At 42.0% G+C, this 21,276-nt stretch overlaps 1 protein-coding gene across 6 annotated transcripts in view; it reads left to right on the forward strand.

Annotated features, from left to right (window-relative positions):
* APP (amyloid beta precursor protein) overlaps positions 1-21,276 on the forward strand; it is a 258,939-nt gene that overhangs the window by 218,234 nt on the left and 19,429 nt on the right. For all 6 annotated transcript variants that reach the window (XM_002920062.4, XM_011226002.3, XM_002920063.4 and 3 more), the window contains one exon: positions 13,353-13,574. In XM_002920062.4, coding sequence (XP_002920108.1) covers positions 13,353-13,574 — 222 coding nt within the window. The remainder of the gene's footprint in view (positions 1-13,352; positions 13,575-21,276) is intronic.

Below are 21,276 nucleotides of genomic sequence, written 5' to 3' on the forward strand. Positions count from 1 at the left end.
CCCTCGGTACGTGCACTTGTATCTCCCAGGACAGCAGTCTCTCTTCCGGAGCAGCATCACTCACGGTCTCCAGCTGGAAAATCCACGCTCGTTTCTTTCTCACTCTGTCCGTCCCCCTTCCCGTAGCACTTGCAGGGAATTACTTCTGTGCCCACCTTTCCTCTAGGCCATGAGCTCTGAGTAAAAAGGAATTGCCTTAGTTATTTCCTGCACTGGCCTGGAAGAGGATAGGATTGCTAAACAGGTAGGTAAATGAACCAGCTCATTAATTAATGATAAAATGCTTTCCTTTTTCTTGGCTTCAGATTATTTTCCTTCAAGTCAGTTCCTTCAGCTTCTTCTCCACACCTCTGCACTATTAATGCTTCCCTAAGACAGACACTTTCCATCTGTCTCCAAGTCCCAGATGCCAAGCATTTCTATCTCCAGGCTTGCATTGTTGAGCGAGCGTTCGCCTCAGCTCATCAGAAGAGGAAAGACCATGGCTGTTCTAGAAATGTTTGGTACAGAGCGAGTTTTGTGTTAAAGAAAACATAAGTAGGTCAGTGTGCAGAAGAACATATGGGACTGATGTGGGCTTTTTTTGATCCGCATAAACGTATATTTCAAATAAGCTATCACATATACAAACGTGATGTGCTGTCCGCAGGAATAAGATCTCTTCCTCCCTCATCATGAGGTGTGTGTGTGTGTGTGTGTGTGTGTATGCACTGATCTTATCCACACTTGCCTATTAACCTTTTAATTGTCAGCATAAATCTTTAGGCTCTTTGAGTGAAATTAACGACTTATGAATGTTGAAAGTCATACTTTCTACCATGAGCTTCTTGTATTTATAGCCTTGTAAATACAGAATTCCATCAAGGAGGTATTTACCACATGTGAGTGAGTCAGGATGCACTTTCTCCGGCCTACAGCAGAGAATGACTGCTAGCTCTTGAGGGGGGCACTGTGTCCCATTCCCTTGGTCCGGCCCCAGGATGTCTCTTATCCAGGCAAGAAAGGCTTCCCTCCCAAGTCTGGGGGAGGGTGCTGATCAGACAGGATCTCCGCTTACACGGTGCAGGTTGGGCAGGACACGGTCATAGGCGCATCCCTCAGACTCCCTCTCTTGTGTGCCGCTGAGAGTACAGAGTGACAAGCCCTGTGCCCTGTACGTGACGCACTCCCCAAAGAAAGCATCATGTGGGTTAGTAAGAGCCTGGCCTTCATTGGAAGTAAAGGTGATGTGTTCATCTCTACTGTTCCCTCTTACTTGGTTCTGAGCTCAGGTGGAAAGAAAAGGATGTTATGAGTGGATGCCCAGAACACCCCAACACCAGCAACAAAGGCTCCAGGCGACTGTGAGCTCAGATTGTGTGCAGTTGCCAGAGTGACTTGGCCTTTATAAAAATGCAGGAGCCATAAAATTGTCATTTCAGTAGCTCTTTCAAAAAATAACCTTTCTTGTTTTGCTTCCTCGTCCTCTCTAAAGGCATTTTAAAAAATGAAATGTGATGCTAACCCCGACAGAGCAAGCCTCAGGTTTTATTTCATTTTTCTGATTAGCTCTAGATCCGAGAACTTAGTTAGAAGGGAAAACAAAAACCTGCCCCAGCTATGCAGAAGAGCCTACCAGAAAAATTGCAAACTACATACTGGGGAATGAAACTGGAGGGAAATTCATCCCCGTGACTCCACGTCTGTGCCCTCAGACCTGATCGATGCAATTCCAGAGGCCGCCCCGCCCCCTCCAGCACCCTCACACAATGCTTTCTCGATGACCACAGTCATAAAAATCAGATAATAAAGTGGTGATTGAAGATTTGAAATAATCTTGTAAAGAACAAAACTAGTTAAAAAAGAAAACATGACCCTTGGCTATCGTGGTGGGATCGTGAGTGAAGTATTGTTATTTCTTTTGTTTTCTGCAGTTTTTTTTGCACCAAATATGTGTTATTCTTGTAATTACTACCAAATGTCATATTTTTATATAAAAGAGGAAGCACGGTGAAGTCCTCATTTATGCTAGAGGGGTTAGGGTCCTTTTATTTATTTAGGATTTTTATTTATTTATTTAAGAGAAAGAGCGAGAGAGCAGAAAAACACGAGTGGGGGAGGGGCAGAGGGAGAGGGAGAAGCAGACTCCCCGCTGAGCAGGGAGCCCCGTGCGAGGCTGGATCCTGGGACCCTGGGATCATGACTTGAGCCAAAGGCAGACGTTTAACTGACTGAGCCACCCGAGTGCCTCTAGGCTCTTTTAAAGACCGGTTTGAAGAGAAAATGCCTCATAATCATAATTACTTTGAAACTCCTTGAGTTTAACAGTAAAAGTACACATCTCTCAACTAGCCCAGGAGAGTCAGTTTTTCCTCTCGGGTGTGAAGAGACAAGTGTTTCCTCGCCTGAAAATCACATGAGATCATTGATTTATGTTTAAGGGAGAGGAGTCATCAAAATGTTCATTCGTTTTTATTTTACTTCGCAGAGGACGTGTAGTTGTATCTGCTTACGTTAATGGTCTGCTGTGCATTGTCCCTCTTTTTATCGACCAGAAGAATACTTCCAGAAAGATAGCAGGTTAAAACTGATACCACAGGGTTAGTGCCACCATGCCGACCTTCTTATTTTAGTAGAATTCCAGACTTAAAGGAGAGTTCTGAAAATATTGCATAAAACTTTTTCTGAGAGTGACTTGCAGACATATTGGCCCTTTATACCTAAATTCTTCACTGTGTGTTTCCTCAAAACAAAGACACTTACTTGCATGTGCAAGTTACAACCTCAACACAGCATGCTTGCAGAGGTTCTCTCTATAATATGTAAACTTGGTTTGTGGTGGACACTTCAGAAGATATTTCCCCTTGGGATTGCTTAGACTGCCAGCCTTTACCCAGGCAGGACCAAGATTCCTAAGGTAGTTGGAAAGAGGGTCACAACTTTGGCACAAAAACTACAAGTAAGCATGAAGAAGAAATGCTTTAATCTGTTTTTAGATGCCATTGGTAAATCTAAGTTGTTTGATCTCTGTTGTTTGAAAGTCAAAAGCAAATTTGTCTTCAGTGAAAAGGGACTTCCTTAATAGCCAAAGTCTTATTAAGCTGGACAAGTAATCCTTCAGGAAATGTCTCTTGGGATAGGGAATATTCTCACAAGTGATGTGTAGCCATGTTTGTGTGTCCTCAGGGAGAGTCTGTTGCCATGAGTGGACAAAGCATGCTTCATTTAAAATCTATGCCCAAGAATCTAGGGCACCTGGGTGGCTCAGTCATTAAGCGTCGCCTTTGGCCCAGGGCGTGATCCCAGGTTCCTTGGACCGAGCCCCGCATCAGGCTCCCTGCTCCGCTGGAAGCCTGCTTCTTCCTCTCCCACTCCCTCTGCTTGTGTTCCCTCTCTCGTTGGCTGTGTCTCTCTCCGTCAAATAAATAAGTAAAATCTTTAAAAATAATAATAATAAAATAAAATAAAATCTATGCCCAAGAAGCTACTAAAGAAAAATAAACCCAGATTCAGAGGTGAGGTCTGGATTTAGAGACTGTGCAAGATTCTCAAGATTCATAGTGTGGCTAAAAGTGAGAGGACTGACCCAGTTTTCTGGAAGTCAAAATAAAAACTGGATTTATGGAACAGCATTACTTGATGATAATATGTCTGTAATTTTTTTCCCAAGTTGGAAACGTGGCGGCATCCTCCACGGCTCTCTCTTGGCTGCTGCAGTATTCTAGTCCCTACACTGTCAATGAGAGGGGGTATTTGGGCTGACTAAGTATGCAGAGTCAGTCTGCTGGTCAACCATTTACATAGCTCAAAACCCAAAGGCATCTACATTATCCAGTTTGATGCAGAATTGATGAAACCTAATGACCATTCACATAGCTATCGTATTTGTGCCAATCTTCCAGAGAAAGGGAAATCTAAAGAATCAGGAGATGGGTGTCCAGAGGGGGAACTGCTTTGAGGGTGGGCTGTCAAAATGGAGGTGACACATAAGGCCTCCCTCAGTTAGAGTAGGGAACAGTGCATGGTTGTGCAGCTGGGAACCACCTGGCTTTTCAGCCCTGCTCCTCCACTGTCTAGAAGCTCTGTGACATTGGCCCATGGCGAAAGTCTCTTACCTCGGTTCCCTCTTATGAAAAAAAAAAAAAAAAAGATAACCACTGAATTCATCAGTTTTCCAAATCTATCAAAAATTATGAGAAACAGGATGCTTGTGATGTTAGATGTGTATATATTTCTATAATATCAGTCATTAATCAAATAGCCATGTCAGCCACAAAATAGAATTTTTCATGGAATAATGAAAATGTTTGGACTAGGGATCAGCATACTTGGGTTCAGATCTCAATTCTGCCACTTGATAACTGTATTTCTCAAAAGGGATGTCACAGTTTGCTCAACTGTCAGTGGAGTAGGAATCCCATGATAAAGATTTTGTTGTGGGTAACAAATGAGCTAATGGATTTGAAAAGGCCACAGAAGTGGAAGGTATCTTTGTATGGTTGATCTCATGCTTTCAAGATGTCATAGCATGACACAGTTCTGCCACAGTATGGCTGTCCCATGAGTCACACACAGATCAAGACATCCAACCATGTGCAGTAATCACTTGAAGACCACATCACTTCTCCCCCCAAATCAGCATTTTAAACAGTTTCTGCTCCATTTTTTGATGGCTGAGTAGTATTCCATTATATATATATACCACTTCTTCTTTATCCCTTCATCTGTCAGTGGACATCTGGGCTCTTTCCATAGTTTGGCTATTGTGGACTTTGCTGCTATAAACATTGGGGTGCATGTGCCCCTTCGAATCACTGTGTTTGTATCCTTTGGGTAAATACCTAGTAATGCAATTGCTGGGTCAAAGGGTAGCTCTATTTTCAACTTTTTGAGGAGCCTCCATACTGTTTTCCAGAGTGGCTGCACCAGTTTGCACTCCCACTAACAGTGTAAGAGGGATCCCCTTTCTCTGCATCCTCGCCAACATCTGATGTTTCCTGACTTGTTAAGTTTAGCCATTCTTAGTGGTATGAGGTGGTATCTCATTGTGGTTTTGATTTGTATTTCCCTGATGCCAAGTGATGTTGAGCATTTTTTCATGTGTCTGTTGGCCATTTGGATGTCTTCTTTGGAGAAATGTCTGTTCACGTCTTCTGCCCATTTCTTGACTGGATTTTTTTATTTTGGGGTGTTGAGTTTGGTAAGTTCTTTATGGATTTTGGATACTAGCCCTTTATCTGATAAGCCATTTGCAAATATCTTCTCCCATTCCATAAGTTGCCTTTTAGTTTTGTTGACTATTTCCTTTGCTGTGCAAAAGCTTTTTATCTTGATGAAGTCCCAGTGGTTCATTTTTGCTTTTATTTCTCTTGCCTCTGTAGTCATGTCTAGCCAGAAGTTGCTGGAGCTGAGGTCAAAGAGATTGCTGCCTGTGTTCTCCTCTAGGATTTTGATGGATTCCTGTCTCACATTGAGGTCTTTCATCCATTTGGAGTTTATTTTTGTGTATGGTGTGAGAGAGTGGTCAAGTTTCATTCTTTTGCATGTAGCTGTCCAATTTTCCCAGCACCATTTATTGAAGAGACTGTCTTTTTTCCACCGGATGTTTTTTCCTGCTTTATCAAAGATTAGTTGCCCAAAGAGCCGAGGGTCCATTTCTGGGTTCTCTATTCTGTTCCATTGGTCGATGTGTCTGTTTTTGTGCCAGTACCATACTGTCTTGATGATGACAGCTCTGTAATACAGCTTGGGCGTCTGCCTTTTGATTTCAGCTCAGGTCATGATTTCAGTGTCCTGGGATCGAGCCCCAAGTCGCCCTTAGCAGGGAGTCTGCTTGAGGTTTCTCTCTCTCTCCCTCTGCCCCTCCCCCTGCTCACACTCGCTCTCCCTCTCCCCCTCTAGAATAAATAAATCAATCTTAAAAATATATATATTCTCTCTCTGCCCCTCTCCCCTTCCCTCTTTCTCTTCCCCCCACCAAAAAGAACCATAAAAATAAACAGCTTCTGCTCCACTGAACTATAGGTAAGTCCACGCTTAGAAGTAAAATCGTCACCCGCTAGGGCTGGTCTTCAGTAGGGGGGAGCACAGCGCTGAAGTGTGTCTTCTGGTGCCCTCTACACTTTTAAGTGCATGTTCTTTTTTGCAGAGTCTGAACAACCCTGACCTGTTTCCTGAACACTTCCCTGCTCTGGCTCCCGTGTCATTTCCTGCCTGACAAATGTTCTGGCAAAAAAGGAAATTCATAACCAGGCTTTTCTTTCCTGTGGCTTTCTGATTCCAAAGCGTTGTCATGCATGAGAGCTTCAAGGCCGCAGAGTGGGCTGGGTTCCGGGAACATGACTTAACGGTGTTTGGGAGTCAGGTTTCCTCTGGCGGTATGACTCGTGGGCCATGCTCATCTTTCAAAACACCCTGTGTTGAGCCCTGTTGTGTCTGTCGTGGAGGTGATGACCGAGACCATGGTGCGGTGATGACTTTGCACAGCTTGTGGCAGTGGTTCATCTGTAACATGCTTGAGGATCCCCTGGGGGCCACGGTGGCCTGCAGATTCTGGTTCCCTAGCTCTGGGGCGGGGGGGACACCTACGTACAAGAGCACAGCTAACGGGATTCAAAGTGGAGGAACTGCTCAGACCATCCATCCAACCTCCTCCAGTTTTATGGATGAGGAATGCAAGCCGTAGGGAGTTTCAGAGTCCGTGGCAACGTTCAGTGTAATGAACCAGCGTGGCAGTTATGTGCTGAGCCATGAGTCAGACATGCACAACACTGTGATTGGCAAATTAAATCTGATCTCATAGGCTTGGTGTGGGCAAAATGCCTAGAATGGATGACAGCGGATTCCTAGCGGAGCTTCTTGGTCAGGGGGATAATTGCATCCCTTTATAGATACTCCCAGTGCAGCTGTGGTGGGAGCAAAGGGGGGGGGGCCACGCACAGAGTTGTAACCCTTCAGGTCTTTCAGATGCAGAAGCAAATATTTATTAAAAAGATACGAATTGTGAGAACAAATAGACGGGTCACTGTAGAGAAACATTTATATTATGATTTCTTCTTTACTTAAAAAAAGAGATAAGAATGGGTCATATGAGCATCTCCTGATAGACAAAGTTGAATGAAATTTCTGTTTTGGGGAGAGGCTACAGATGGATACATATTTTTCCAGCAGGAACCAGAAGAATCAAAAAATAGAAGAAAAAATAATCATAGCACCACAGTTTCGATACTATAGAGAAAAACCAGCACGCCTAGAGGACCTCAGTTTATGCCGGTCTCCAAATTAGACCTTTAATAGCTGTGTGTTTAGGGAAAGAGGCTGAGGTTGAGCCTCCCCACCCCAAACATATTTAAAAAGTGTAAGAGGTAGTTCAGTGATTGTAACTAAAGCTTGTAAAAGAGAACTGACTTAATGTTTACAAACTATTTTCTCGAAGCCTGAAATACGGCAGTTAAAACTTCAGAAGGAATTTGGCTAGTGGATTAATAATTTAAAGAGGCATCTAGAATTCATCTATTTCCCATTCAGCAATCCTTTTATGGGGTCAGTTCTCTCAAAGTATCATAGAAGTGTATTGCTTCCACAAAAACAAAATATTTCAGTCATTTGAGGATGATATCACTATTGGGGGACTCTCTTGAAGCTGCTTTCTTCAAATTATGTAAGTTTTTATTGAAATTCCAGTTAACACATGGTGTGATATTAGCATCCGGTGTAGAATGTGGTGATTCCACACTCCTTCATTCCCATCACCTCAAAATATTTTAAATATTTACTATGGTAACTATATGGTGAGGTGTTTTTCTTTCCCTCTCTCTCTTAACTAGTAAGTATGCTTAGTATAGGTCCTCAACACATTTTTTAAAAGGGCAAGGTGACAAGGTTTTCTGTATGTTTCATATTTGAAATTGAGTTATCTGTTTTGTTTAAGCTGTAGGTTAAACAGGGACCATCACCAAATTCAGTTAAATATTTCCACTTCTTTTTTTTTTTAAGGTTGTATTTATGTATTTATTTGAGAGAGAGAAAAAGAGCATGAACAGGGATAGGGGCAGAGGGAGAGGGAGAAGCAGACTCCCCACTAAGCAGGGAGCCCAACACAGGGCCCCAAGATCACAACCTGAGCCAAAGACAGATGCTTAACCAACTGAGCCACCCAGGCGCCCAGATATTTCCACTTCTAACTGCATGTATGTATGCTGGGTACTATAGAAGAAAATAAATTTAACTCCCTAGATAGCTGTTGTAATTCTGGGCAATAACAAGTAGCTTTTAGAAAGGAAAAAAAAAAGTCTTAGGGGGAAAATGAACCTTGTGTCTTAGTTTAATACAGCAGTTGGCCATTTTAGATGCTTAAAAGCTTTGGAAATCACCAATATATGCCATCAAAGCATTGCAATAAAATATTAAATTAATTCAGATAAACAGGTAATCCATCAGGGGCACTAACGTACTAGACGTGTGGTTTCTGTACGATGAGTCTTAACCACAGAATTCAAAGATAAAGCCCCACTCAGAGTGAGCACGGAAATAATCATATGTAGCTCTGTATTTTTGTGTTTTAATCACAGGCAGAATTGCCTGGTGCCAGTTGTGTTTGCTGTTGGTAAAATCCTGAGCGCTTAATAATGTCAAGAGGTAGCTGGCTGCCTTCAACATTTTATGATCGCAGAATGGAATCCTACCCGCACCATGAGCATCTGTCATTTCACCTGCATTTTGCTCCTTAAAAACCACACAGACTTCATTGTTCCAAATGAAATAACCAGAGGTGGTTGTTTCTAAATCTCCTGCATTAAACTGAGGTTAAAACATGGATTTCTACTATTTTGTATCCCCCCCCAAAAAAGCCTAACAGCTTTTTACTCTGCCAAAAATGTAACATTTCTTGAATGTTTCATTCTCTCATTTTCTGAACATGACTATAATAAAGCAGGGAAATTAACCACCATGGGGCTCAACATTTTAGTGGCCATTTGAAGGAAATTTTCTGCCAACAGTATAAGAGATAAAAGAGAAAAGCAGGCACCGCGATTTGCTGCAATCCAAAAATGTCCTGGATATTTTATGGAGTACAGACGTAAGATTTTCCACTGTGACTGTTTCCTGCTCTACCCTTTTTACTGCCATGGCTAAGATGGGTACAGGACTCCCTTCAGCTCTGGTGCCTGGAAAATGCCTGTTCAAATGCGCAAAAGCAATAACCATTCCATAGGGCTGCTGGTGTTTGAGTCTGCTTACAGCCCTATAAGTGGAAAACGTTCTAGAACAGTTAGGCTTATAATCACTCTGCAAATGAGTGATCCAGTGCTGAGACCAGGAGTGAGCCCTGCTCTGGCTCTGTGGGGGTTATAGGCAGGGAGGTGGGCGTTCTGCAGCCCGGAGCTAGGACTTCAGCACTGAGGATCACTGGCCATGGGATCTTAAAGAGATTTGGTCATCCCTCCCAGCCTCAGTGTCCTGTCCCATAAAAATAATAATGCCCATAACCCTCATAAAGTTGTTAAGAGGAGAGTTATAGGGGAGAGGGCATTTGAGCTGGGCTTTCAAAAGTTCATATAATTTAAATAAGCAGAGATGATCTTCCCATGTAGCAGGAACAGAGAACAAAGGTGCCCTGATGGGAATGCCTGGTCCCATCTAGGGATAATCCAAGACAGAGCTGTGGATCCAGTTCCAGTATGTGGGGTTTTCCCCATACCACCAAGCAATTCTCCAGCATCAGTTGGAGAATTCAATCCATTCAACCCAATTCCAACACTATCTACCTCGAGGTAGTGCAGATCCCACAAGAGTTATGGGCTCAGTCCTACAAGACTCCCCCGCCCCGCCCCCAACAGCCCGTTGAAAGTCCAGGTGTCACCTGTGCTTCAGATGACTAGCTATGAATCAGAAGTTACAGCCACCTCCTCCTCAGATTCTATTAATTAGCTAGAACACAGGGAAACAGTTTACTTACTAGATTACTGGTTTATTATAAACGGATATAACCCAGCAATAGCCAAGTGGAAGAGACAGAGGACAAAGTCTATGGGAAAGGACTTGAAGCTTTCAGCACGTTCCACCCCCACATCAGAGCTCCCGGAACCCTGTCTTTCTTGGTTTTTATGGAGACTCCATTACATAGACTGGATTGATTAAATCATTGGCCATTGACAATTGAGCTTGGTCTCCAGCCCCTCTCCCCTCGCAGAGGGTGGGACTGAAAGTTCTAACCCTCTGATCACATGGTTAGTTCCTCTGGTGACCAGCCCCCATCCTTTGGTGACCTACAGGCTTTTCAAAAGTCACTTCATAACATAACAAGAGATACCTTTATTCCTCTCATCACCTATGAAATTCCAAGGGTTTTAGGAGCTCTGTGCCTACGAAGACCAAATACAGATTTCTTATTATAAATCACTGTATCACAGCTATATACAGCAAAGAGCTTGATCCTCAAAGCTGGAAAGATGAGGTGGGCCCTTGGGACAGCTCAGTCGGTTAAGCGGCTTCCTTCGGCTCAGGTCGTGATCCTCAGGTCCTGGGATCAAGTCCCGCATCGGGCTCCTTGCTCAGCAGGGAGCCTGCTTCTCCCTCTGCCTGCTGCTCCCCCTGCTCGTGCTCTCTCTCTCTGACAAATTAATAAATAAAATCTTAAAAAAAAAAAGATGGGGGTGGGCCCAGATCACAGAGGGCCTTAATATCTGGCAAAGTAGTGTTTGGGATTAATTCAGTAGGGAATGGGGAATTACTGAAATGAGGCAGAGCCATTCCTCAGTATCACAAAAAGATACGGGGAACAGAGGGACAAAAAGTAGAGTGGGAACAACAACAGGAGACTTCACAGTTATGAAAGCAGAAAGTAATGATGTTCAGGGGAGGAAGATAGTAGAAAGGGGGAGTGAGAAATGAATAAGAGAATCCAGAAATGGAATTTTAAAAGGAGTTGTCAGTAATAGAAGTATAGGACACAAAGAAATAGAGCCACAGATGGATATGAAGGTTTTAGACGTGCGGCTGGGATCAGAGCTCTGCCATGACTACAACAGGGGAAGGCAGGAGGGAGAGCAAGGGGGCCTTGAGCTCAGTTTTGTACATACGGAGTTCATGGGAGATGTAAGCTCAAAGACCCAGGAAACTTAGACATATATAGAACCTAGAGTGGGAGAAGTGAACGCTGGGGAAATACATTTCTGATTCATCCTTAGAGTTTCAAGAGGGGATGGGATTTCCAAATGAAAAATTGCAGAAAGGGATGGAGATACAAAAAAAAAAAATGTAGGGATGAAGAGATTAGAAAAAAGGAACAAGAGGAGTTGCTTGGAGAAGTCACAGGGAACCAGCTTGGTACTGAGTATGCACGACAAAGAGAAACAGTTTCCAGATGGAGGGAGAGGTTAAGTGACAGTAAATGCCACAAAGATACCAACATGCCTCCAGGTGGGGCCGAGAGCAGATCGTGCTGGCGAAGGTTACTCCCTCTCAGACAAACGTGTGAGCGCCAATAATTATTCCAGAAGATCATCTCTTTAGTATTTGAAGTGCTCAACAGTCAGAAGCATAAGATTTATATAAAAGAAATGCCCATTTAATTTATTAAAGCAGACATTGGCTAAGTTATTAGCCATTACCCATGACTCTGTAAGACATGAAAAAGTTGGAGTAAATCTAGTGGGGCCCTTTCATCTGCGTGGGAAAGGTCATTACAAGCATCAAATATTGAATTTTAGAATGGGGCTGCAGCAAGTAGCTATGAATTATAACTCAAATTAGACTTCAGAAGGACTGATTGTCTTGGGATTTCATCATTTAAAATGATATCTCACAATAAAACTGACTCCATAGAAAGATATTAATCTCATGCTTTTAATGCTATTCTGTCAAATTGTTTTAATTGACCTGTTGGAACAGAATTTTAATTTTTCAGGTAAAATTTTTTTTTCAATTTAAAAGAATGTGAAGGATGATAGGAAAATGTTACAAACCAAGTTTAAATGCTGATTTTATTTTCATTTTCTGCAGCAATAATACTAACTAACCAGTGATTGGTTTGAAATATATAATACAGTAAACGCTTGACAGAGGTATGATTGGGAGATGAGCTATTCTGGTTAATATCATTTTTAATAGCACACACGCTATTCATGGGTGTCTAATTTTAAAATATATTCCACAGAAAAACCTGGTGAACTGTGGCAGCATAAGATGTGATTCGCAAATCTTGTGATAACCCGGTATTTAAAACAATGATTCCAATCAGTACAGGGTTATATTCCCAGCTCTCTTTTCCAGTAAGAAATGCATTACAATAATGAAATGTATGTTGTAGGAATTTTCCCTAGTCTGCAAGAACTTAGAGATAAGTCAGTTATGTTCCATAAAGTTGGTTTCGTTTAGTCCATTTTTTTAAAAAAGGGGATAACCGAGGGGCACCTGGGTGGCTCAGTTGGTTAAGCTTCTGCCTTCAGCTCAGGTCATGATCCCAGGGTCCTGGAATCGGGCCCCACATTGGGCTTCCTGCTTGGTGGGGAGCCTACTTCTCCTTCTCCTGCTCCCACTGCTTGTGATCCCTCTCTCTCTCTTTCTGTCAAATAAATAATCTAAAAAAGGAGGGGTAACTGATAGCATTTTTTTGAAAAGAGAAACAGTAGCCGGGAGAGGCAGGAAATTTGGCTTGAGAGGGGATGACAGATGCTGGGAAGCAGGGAAGATTTGCCCACAGCAGAGCAGGCTGGAGCAGAGGTCACCGCTGGGAGGGCAAGGGGACTGCCTCTCTGTTGCCTCAGAACATAGATCATGCAGCACTAGGGGGTCTTTGGGAGAGGCAGATTTGTTCATGGCCCAACAATGAGAACTGCTCAAGAACTGAGCAGGCTGCCACCCACTTACATTTCTCTTGTCCTTACACGTGTTCAAGGAAGGACGAGAGATTCACTAGATTACATCCTCCAGCTTAAAGGGTCACTGTCCCTTGCACGCTGCCACCACGTCCCGGCAAACACCTCAGCAGAGCACACTGTCGATTCCTCTGTGATCACAATATACCAGAGCCTATGTCAGAGGAATAAAGGGAGATTTCGCGCTCGAGGTCTTTGGTCATAGGGAGGAGTGGTACAGCCGTTCGGAGCCTCAGCCTAGGTGGGAGCCATTCGCCCTGGGCTCAGATCCTGCCTTGGACACTTGTTATGATTTTACGTAAGTGGCTCCACTGCCATGGGCCTCAGTGTTCACATCTGTCAGATGAGCCGACAGTGGTACCCAGCTCATGGCTCTCCATGAGATCGTGTGTGCAGAACAGTTCAAGTCGTGTCTGGCAGACAGGAAATGGCAGCCACTGCTCCAGTCATACGTGTTGCTGTGACCCACCCTACATGTGGCTTTGTTCTGTTTAGATGAGCTGCTTCAGAAAGAGCAAAACTACTCGGATGACGTCTTGCCCAACATGATCAGTGAACCAAGAATCAGCTATGGAAACGATGCCCTCATACCATCTTTGACAGAAACGAAAACCACCGTGGAACTTCTTCCCGTGAATGGGGAGTTCAGCCTAGACGATCTGCAGCCCTGGCATCCTTTCGGGGTCGACTCGGTGCCGGCCAATACAGAAAATGAAGGTAAGAGTTTCCGGAGAGAACAAGAACATTCCAGTGTGTATACACACATACACACACACACACACCACCCTTCTGATGTTCTTGAGTGGTGACTTTTTATATGCATTTGAAAAAAAAACTACTGTCTCACCAAGAGGTATTTTGTTGCTTCTGGAAAAAAAGAAAAATATTCAGTGTGTGTTTATGAGGCGGTGGCCAGTTTGGCTCCGCTTCAAAGCAAACAGACAGGGGATGAAATTATGTAAATTTTCTCCCCATAGGGAGAAGTTTTCGTGAGGCCTACAGAAATGGAGATTTGAAAAGCACCAAAATAGTGTTTGCTGGTTGTTTATTCTAGCGCATTAAATTTCAGATTGCATCGAATGTTAAAGGCAAAGATAAAGAAACACCTACAAATAAAATGTAATTTTGCTGAAGATTTAAACCATTTTGTGTTTAGAAAGTTGAATTTAAGGCAGCTGTCAGAATTAAGAAGCGTATCAATCTACATGTTTTTTCTTATGATAGCTCAGAGAAGATTTTCTGTCAACAAATTTGCACATTGGATGATGTACTTTCTTTCACAGAGATTTCTTAGCAGAAACTTCTAAATAATATCTCTTAATGAGAGCACATCTTTTAGTTCTCTTTATTCCATAAACATTTTTACATGTTCAGAAGTATAAAATTTCAGAAGCTACAGGAACACCTCGATTTCTGAACACTAATAGCATTTTTTGTAAGAACACCAGATTCTTACCTGGTTTTACCTGTGAGTGTCTTTGTTAAAGTAGCAAGTTTGGATAGTGGTAATAATTGTAACATGACTGTTTATAATAGGGGTACCTCAAAATGCAATCAGTATAAACCTCAGACTAAATTTAAACTCAGTATCAGACCTTAAGTGTACTACAGAAGTGTGGTTTTTTTTAAGAACCATTACAGAAAATCTTTCTATGGACAGTTTCCCTGTGAGTAATCACCCCAAATTTGTTTCATTAATTTGAAAAAGGGCACCTTATAGTAGTAATACCAGCTACGAACAGCAGTAATTAAGACTTTATCATTTATAAAAATAATTCTGACATAGAGGAAAAAATTTAAAGACTTCTAAAAATTGAAGAACTTCAGTTACGAGGGTAACTTCCTTATTAAATTTATTAATAATTGAGTGCCTACTGTACCTTTTTTTTTAGGAGGTAGATACATTTTGGTCTTTTAAAATCCTCACCATTCAGTCACTAATGAGACTTCTTTGTGGAAAATGTCCAGTCTCATTTGTAAATTGAATGCACACTAGATTTCCTTTTTTCCTTTAGCACGTTGAGCTGTTTAATTCAGGAAAAAATAGGTCCTACATCTAAAGTCTGAAGAACTTCCTTTGGTAGGAAATTACAACCCTTAATGCCCTTTATACCAAATAATGTTAAATCTGTGTCATTCATGTCCAACTCTTACCTTTTTATGATCAAAAATTTAAATATTTAGATTAGATTGTTCTTTGTTAAAAAATTACCCCAGCCTTTGAGAATTTATTCATCCGCAGTGATTCTAAAATTATAATTTACAAAGAACTTCCTGTCACTTTCTCGTAATCGAAGACCTTTTCACATCTTTCAAATACATAGTTTCTATAAATAAAATGTTCCCATTTAGTATTTTCCATTATTTGTTGATTTTGGAAAAGTAGGATAAAACCTATTTCGGAGCCTACCTGAATTTTTATGATCACACACACACACAAATAATAGAAACTAGAAATTGTAATTTATTTATGGTAAAGTTTATGGAAAGATTCAGAAAGCCAAAGTAAGCTACATTAGCAGAGTAAAAATTCGTTTACAGAAATTACTGTGTATGTTTGATGTAATACTTGGTATTTCTCTTAAATGTTCTGACTCCTTTACAAGTGTGGATTATACAGAGTTTTTGGAAGAACAACAACGAAGACCCTCAGCCCTGTTTATGTTAGCTCTTCAAATTTAATGAATAGTGAAATGCAATGATCTTGGTGCCACATCGCACCATAAAGAATGGCAGAATATTCTAGAAGGTGCTGCATTTCCTGAATTTCAGCTTTTCTCTTTACTTTCTCACTCTATCAGATATTGAGAGCTTAACCGCTTAATATGAATACTGCATTTCCTTGGTATCTATAATGAGATGAATTTAACTTTGCATTTATCATATTAGTAGTATAAATAATACTGAGAGTTAAATAAATTGTCCTTTATGTGCTCCAAGCATTTCATCTTGACTTCATATGTTTATATGAATATATGTGGTCATATGCATATAAGTGGTCTCCATTAAAAAGTAGATGCATTCTGGTAAACATTCTGCTTATATTAAAATTTTTAAGTAGTAGCCAAACTGACCCACTCTGTTTAAGGAAAAGAAATACAAGGGTATTTGTTGTTCTTTTTAAGGAGAAACAGAGGGAGGAACTATTTTAGGAAAGTACCTTCCTAAAATCCAAACCTTGATTGATGCCACTGTCAACATATCCACTGTTTTCCTGGTCTTCTACCGCTTGGCAAGCCTCCCAAATCAAGCAAGAAAGAAGTCTTGGTTCAAGTTAGGAGGCAAGCAGTGACTGTCCCCACAACACTTGCCAGATAACCCAAAGAAAGAAGGTTGGGTTAACTACTGGGTTTCTCCAAAGTGGTCAGTCTTTGGAAGGCTAAGAACTATAGGTTTTTGGAGATAGCCCAGAACAGCACTGGACTTAAACACCTCCACTCAGGAGTAGACTCTTAGAGCGGCCTGTCGCCATCGGTCCTAGGAAACCGTCTACGCTCGTGCACACAGACAGACACCCCAGGCCCTTGGGTGTTGCCAACATGCCCATTTGGGCAAAATCCTTGATTGATGCCTCTGGATCCTTGACCAGGACACAGCTGCTCACATTGCCCGAGCTTCATCAGAACCACTGATACTCTTGCTAAATAAAGACCTGTCACTGATAAATAGAAAATCTTACATGAAAGTATTACGAGGCAAGAATATGGAGGATCTCAGAGTTTGAGTTCTGGTTCTCGCTGTTATCAGACCCAGCACTCCTTTTATAACATTTTGAAAAGCCTCCTTAACCGTGAATCATAAAATAAAATGGACTGACGGTGCTTCAGAGAAAAAATCAATATAATGGATGTAATTTATAATAAGCGTTTCAACGCATAAGTATTCAGGCTTGACTGCTAATGGGAACAGTGGCATGGTCAGCTGTTTGTTCCATATGGATGTGACAGATAACAAAAGCAGCCTGACACAAGGGCTGATTCCATGATTCAGGTTCTGTGGGCAACAGCGGACGAGTTCCTAGCATAGTGAAGAACTCTTGGGAAAGCACTAACAAAAACCACCTTCCCTCGTTTTACCTGGTGATGAGCTCTTAGCGTATCCAGGTTACAGTAAGAGCTATGCAATAAATACTTCGTGTCTATATATTCAACTGAGCTACACTCTAGACTCACACAATCACAGATAAATGAATGTCCAGCAGGAACTTAGGAAATCATAGAGGATGCAGGGCTTTTCTTATTCATGTGGGATTGCCCTCTGCAAGGCATCCAGCATACTTGGTCCCCATCCCCTAGAAGCCAGTAGTGTCCTCCCTTGCTCTGTAGTCATGGTGACAACCAAGAACACCTCCACTTCCCCACCATCCTACAGAATAGTAGCTACCCCACACTCCTGAATGGTGTGGATCCTCAGAGTTTGAATTCCAGTACTGCTGGGTGTGGTGGGCAAGTTAGAGAGCCTCTGTGGCTATTTCCTGGTCTGTAAAACAAAGGTGATAATAATTACTAATTCAGAGATAAGGTATAAGCATTAAGTAAGATGGCAGGCAAGTATCTACAACACAGTAAATGTTTAGTGTAGTTTTTCTTTCTTTCCTTTATTTTCCTTCCTTCCTTCCTTCCTTCCTTCCTTCCTTCCTTCCTTCCTTCCTTCCTTTCTTCTTTCTTTCATTTCCTCATTTGGTCTTTCTATAGAATCAGGGTCTTATTAGAGAGGTTTTACCAGCTGCTCCCAGGGAGAATCACCCTATGGTCCAAATAGTATATCCTTAAAAATTAATGACTATAACAAGCCATATAATGACACAGTCCTAAAAATCTCCCCCTTTCTGCCCTCCCCCATCTCCTCCCCTTATTCCCTCTCCCCAGGGCCTTGTTCCTTGTGAATGTCTCAGACACGTGCTCACACCCAGAGCCGTTGAAAATACCTGAAATTCTCAGAGCATTTCCTTTCATTGTTCATGCAGTCCTTATCATGATCGCTTCAGACCTTACCAACAATTCATTGCTTTTTCTTAAGAACAGTCAGTCTAGTCCAGAGAGAGGGTCAGACACCCAGACCTTCTTTTAATTTATATTGAAAGACTAAGCATATCCCAGTTTTCCAATATTTTAGGCTCTTTGACCAGCTGCAGTTTGCCTTGAGGGATTTTTCTGTGGTTTTGTCAGATCCACAAAACTTAACTGGCTAACGTGAAGTGAAGCTGTTATTTATCAGACTGTCATTCTCATGGATCGTGAAGTCATCTGGCTAAAGGCACTGTCTTCTGCTTTGTCATGATTACCTGAGCAGGCCAGCCACCGAGTGGCCAGCAGTCAGCTTCCTTGCATAGAAAACATACATGAAACACTATCATATTCTCAAAGAGGCACAGCAGGTCTTACAAGACTGTTATGTATGTAATTGCCAAGTGAAGCTGCCCTCTGGTATATTTCTGATTAGCCTAATAAAGAAGCAATGACCAAATCACTTTAAATGCTGAAATTGAGGGGCACCTGGGTAGCTCAGTTGGTTAAGTGTCCGACTCTTGATTTCAGTTCAGGTTGTGATCTCAGGGTCGTGAGATCGAGCCCCACGTCAGGCTCCACGCTCAGTGGGGAGTCTGCTTGAGATTCTCTCTCCCATTCCCTCTGCCCCTTCCCCTGCTCACACACACTGTCTCTCTAAAATAAATTTTTAAAGTCTTTTTAAAAAATAAATACATAAATAGGTACTGAAATTGAAAATAAATAATGTCATTTTCAGGCCTGTTTTCTGTTTGTATAAAACCGTTTTCCTGCTGATTCCTCCAGTCCCTTTGGCCTGGGGGCAGACTGTGCTAGGCAGTATTCAGCTTAGAACTGGTCTGTTACAAGGAGCACCAGACCAAACTCAGAAGCCCCAGAATTGGAATCATTTTGTTTCTCTCCTCTCTTAGGGAAAGGTTTCAAAACCACTGAAGGTGTGGGAATAACACATTTCTGCATAAGTTTTATCCTAATTTACAAGATGACCTCTTTCTTATTTTTAATTTACTAAACAGCTACTGTAAAATGTTTTGAATACTGTATTGAAGTTACTTTCTGGTTCAACGAGTAATAGTTCATTTGGAAAATCAGAAAGTATTTGTGTTGGACTGGGAAATAATGCACCACTTTGTCTTGTCTTGTGTGTGCATTTTTGGCCCCGAAGTCATAATTGTCTTTTTAAAAGGTTGATTGATATCTGCTCACTGAACACAGGAGTTACTTATTTTTTGAATATTAATTCACACTGAATCAGCCTCAAACTGTTAAAGCAGGCTAGGGTTTAAGTCAAAAAAACTGTTAATTGTTTCACCTTCCTAAAAAACAGGCAAGGTTTTATTACTGTTTTCAGATAACACATGCACATGGGGAAGAAAAGGCAGAGAAGTTTCTAGAAATAATCTTCCTCACCCAGGAATAACTAATGATAGCTTTTTGTGGTAATATCTTTCAGACTTTTTTTTTTCCTGTCCATCTATTTGATGGCTTTTTCTATATTTCTTTAAGAATTGTGGAATAGTGGTTTATCATTTGGAAGGTTCTTGTGCATATGTGTGCACATTTGAGCCCTGGAAAAACCCTGTTTGCTTATGACAAAACCGAGGATTGGAAAGAATGTGGCTTGCCCAAGATCACAGAGTAAATCCGTGGTGGCATTACAGTGGACTCTGGGACCAACTAGCAGCTCTTCAGCCTGTATTTAAACCACAGATTAACTGCTGTTGCCCTCATGAGTCAAATACAGTTCCTGACGATTTAGCCATTGACGATTAGGATCCCCACTTCAAGTTCCTTGTTCGCTCTGTGAGTGTCCTTTGGCACGCTCTTCTCTTCAACTGAAGCACCCTTGGACCTCTCGTGAGGAAAGTCTCAAAAAACACAATAATCCCTCCGTTAACTCTGTTTTACAAGGAGTAATAACGTCCCTCACTACATACTGTTGCAGGTGGGAAAAAAAGGTGAAACACAGAGAATCTGTGTCATTCGAATGTATTTGTGAGCTGCGGAAGGAAGGGTGTCTTGACCTGTCATAGCCGTGAAGTACTAGAAATTAGTCATCCTCTCGGCAGGAGTTGTTAGGGAAGGTTTACTACGTGCAGTTTCCTAGTACTGGAGCATTTCAGAAGCAGGCTTTAAGATCGTCTTGTCTCTCACTACAAGTAGTTGAGGCTGTTTTATGTTTGACGTATGAAGAAGCAGCCTCAGACATGGTCATTTGCCCAAAGTTGCTTACGTTGTGATGTTGGTTTAGAGGCCTCCACTCTCCTCTCCACCATGCCACCACTCTGCACGATAAAGGTCCAAACCACGCTGCTCTTTGGATTCATCCAAATGTCTTCGTATTCTCAGAAACCTGGTTTTCTGTTTGTTTTTTTGTTTTTTTTTTTTTTCATAATTTGAAGTCTTGACTTTCTGCTGCTCTCTTCCTCCCTATTCTGCCAACATGTGACATTCAGGATGGATTGGGGTTTGTAATCCCACCTTGGAAGGCCAGGCTGTGTGCATCAGTAAGCTGGGTGGTCTTCCTGAAACCGCTCACCCAGAAGCCATCCCATCGAGCACACCTTATCTTCCCACAGACATCTTCGCTCACCTTTCCTTACCTTCTTACCTTGTATTTCCCAGGCCTTACCCCACGGGGCTTTTCCCCTCCCGCGGCTTCATTTGCCCCTTGTCCGTTTATTCATCCTTAAAGCTTTGTTTCTCTCCCTTGCCTTTTTCTTCAAAGACCAGTCTAAGTTCTACTGAATGTTTTCTGAGACTCAGAAGCACTTTGGAAATGCTGGCTAACGGTAAGCGATGGCGGGCACCACCATGCCGCCTGCACGGTTTCCTTCGGGGCCGGCCCAGAATTCTTACAAAGGAAAAATTGTGGAAGTTGAGAAATATGAAAGGAATAGAGAGACTGGCTCTCCGGTTTACTTCTTTTACCCTCAAAATGGGAGCAAATTTTATTTGGTGCACTAAATGGCAGATTATGTGGTGAAACTTTCCTCTCCCGATAAATTCATATTTGCATTTCCCCTGGGGATTTAATGGAGTCCTTTTGCAGTTAATTAGCGGTAAAATAAAATATGATCGGGCAGTTGTTAAAGGAGGTATCTTCAAGATTTTCCGCCAAGCTGGGTATGATGTATTTTATTTCTAATCAAAAGCCAAGAAACCGTCCCTAAACTCAAGGAGAGGTAAATCCACCCTCCCCAGCCCCTCTTCTTTGATGTTGCTGCATATCCTGGTGAGTGCTTTTACTAGGAAACCTAAGGAGTAGGGTTGGCCCATCAATAGCAACAAGCCCTTTGAAGTGGTCCCCCTCCCACTCCGATCTCAGGATTAACTCACTGGTTCTTTTCCAGCTGCTCCTTGTTTATAACTTATGTATTTCACGTGCTTTTCCCTGCTCTGTGTTCAGGAGC

Source organism: Ailuropoda melanoleuca, chromosome 1 (genome assembly GCF_002007445.2).
Source record: "Ailuropoda melanoleuca isolate Jingjing chromosome 1, ASM200744v2, whole genome shotgun sequence".
Classification (NCBI taxonomy): Eukaryota; Metazoa; Chordata; class Mammalia; order Carnivora; family Ursidae; genus Ailuropoda; species Ailuropoda melanoleuca.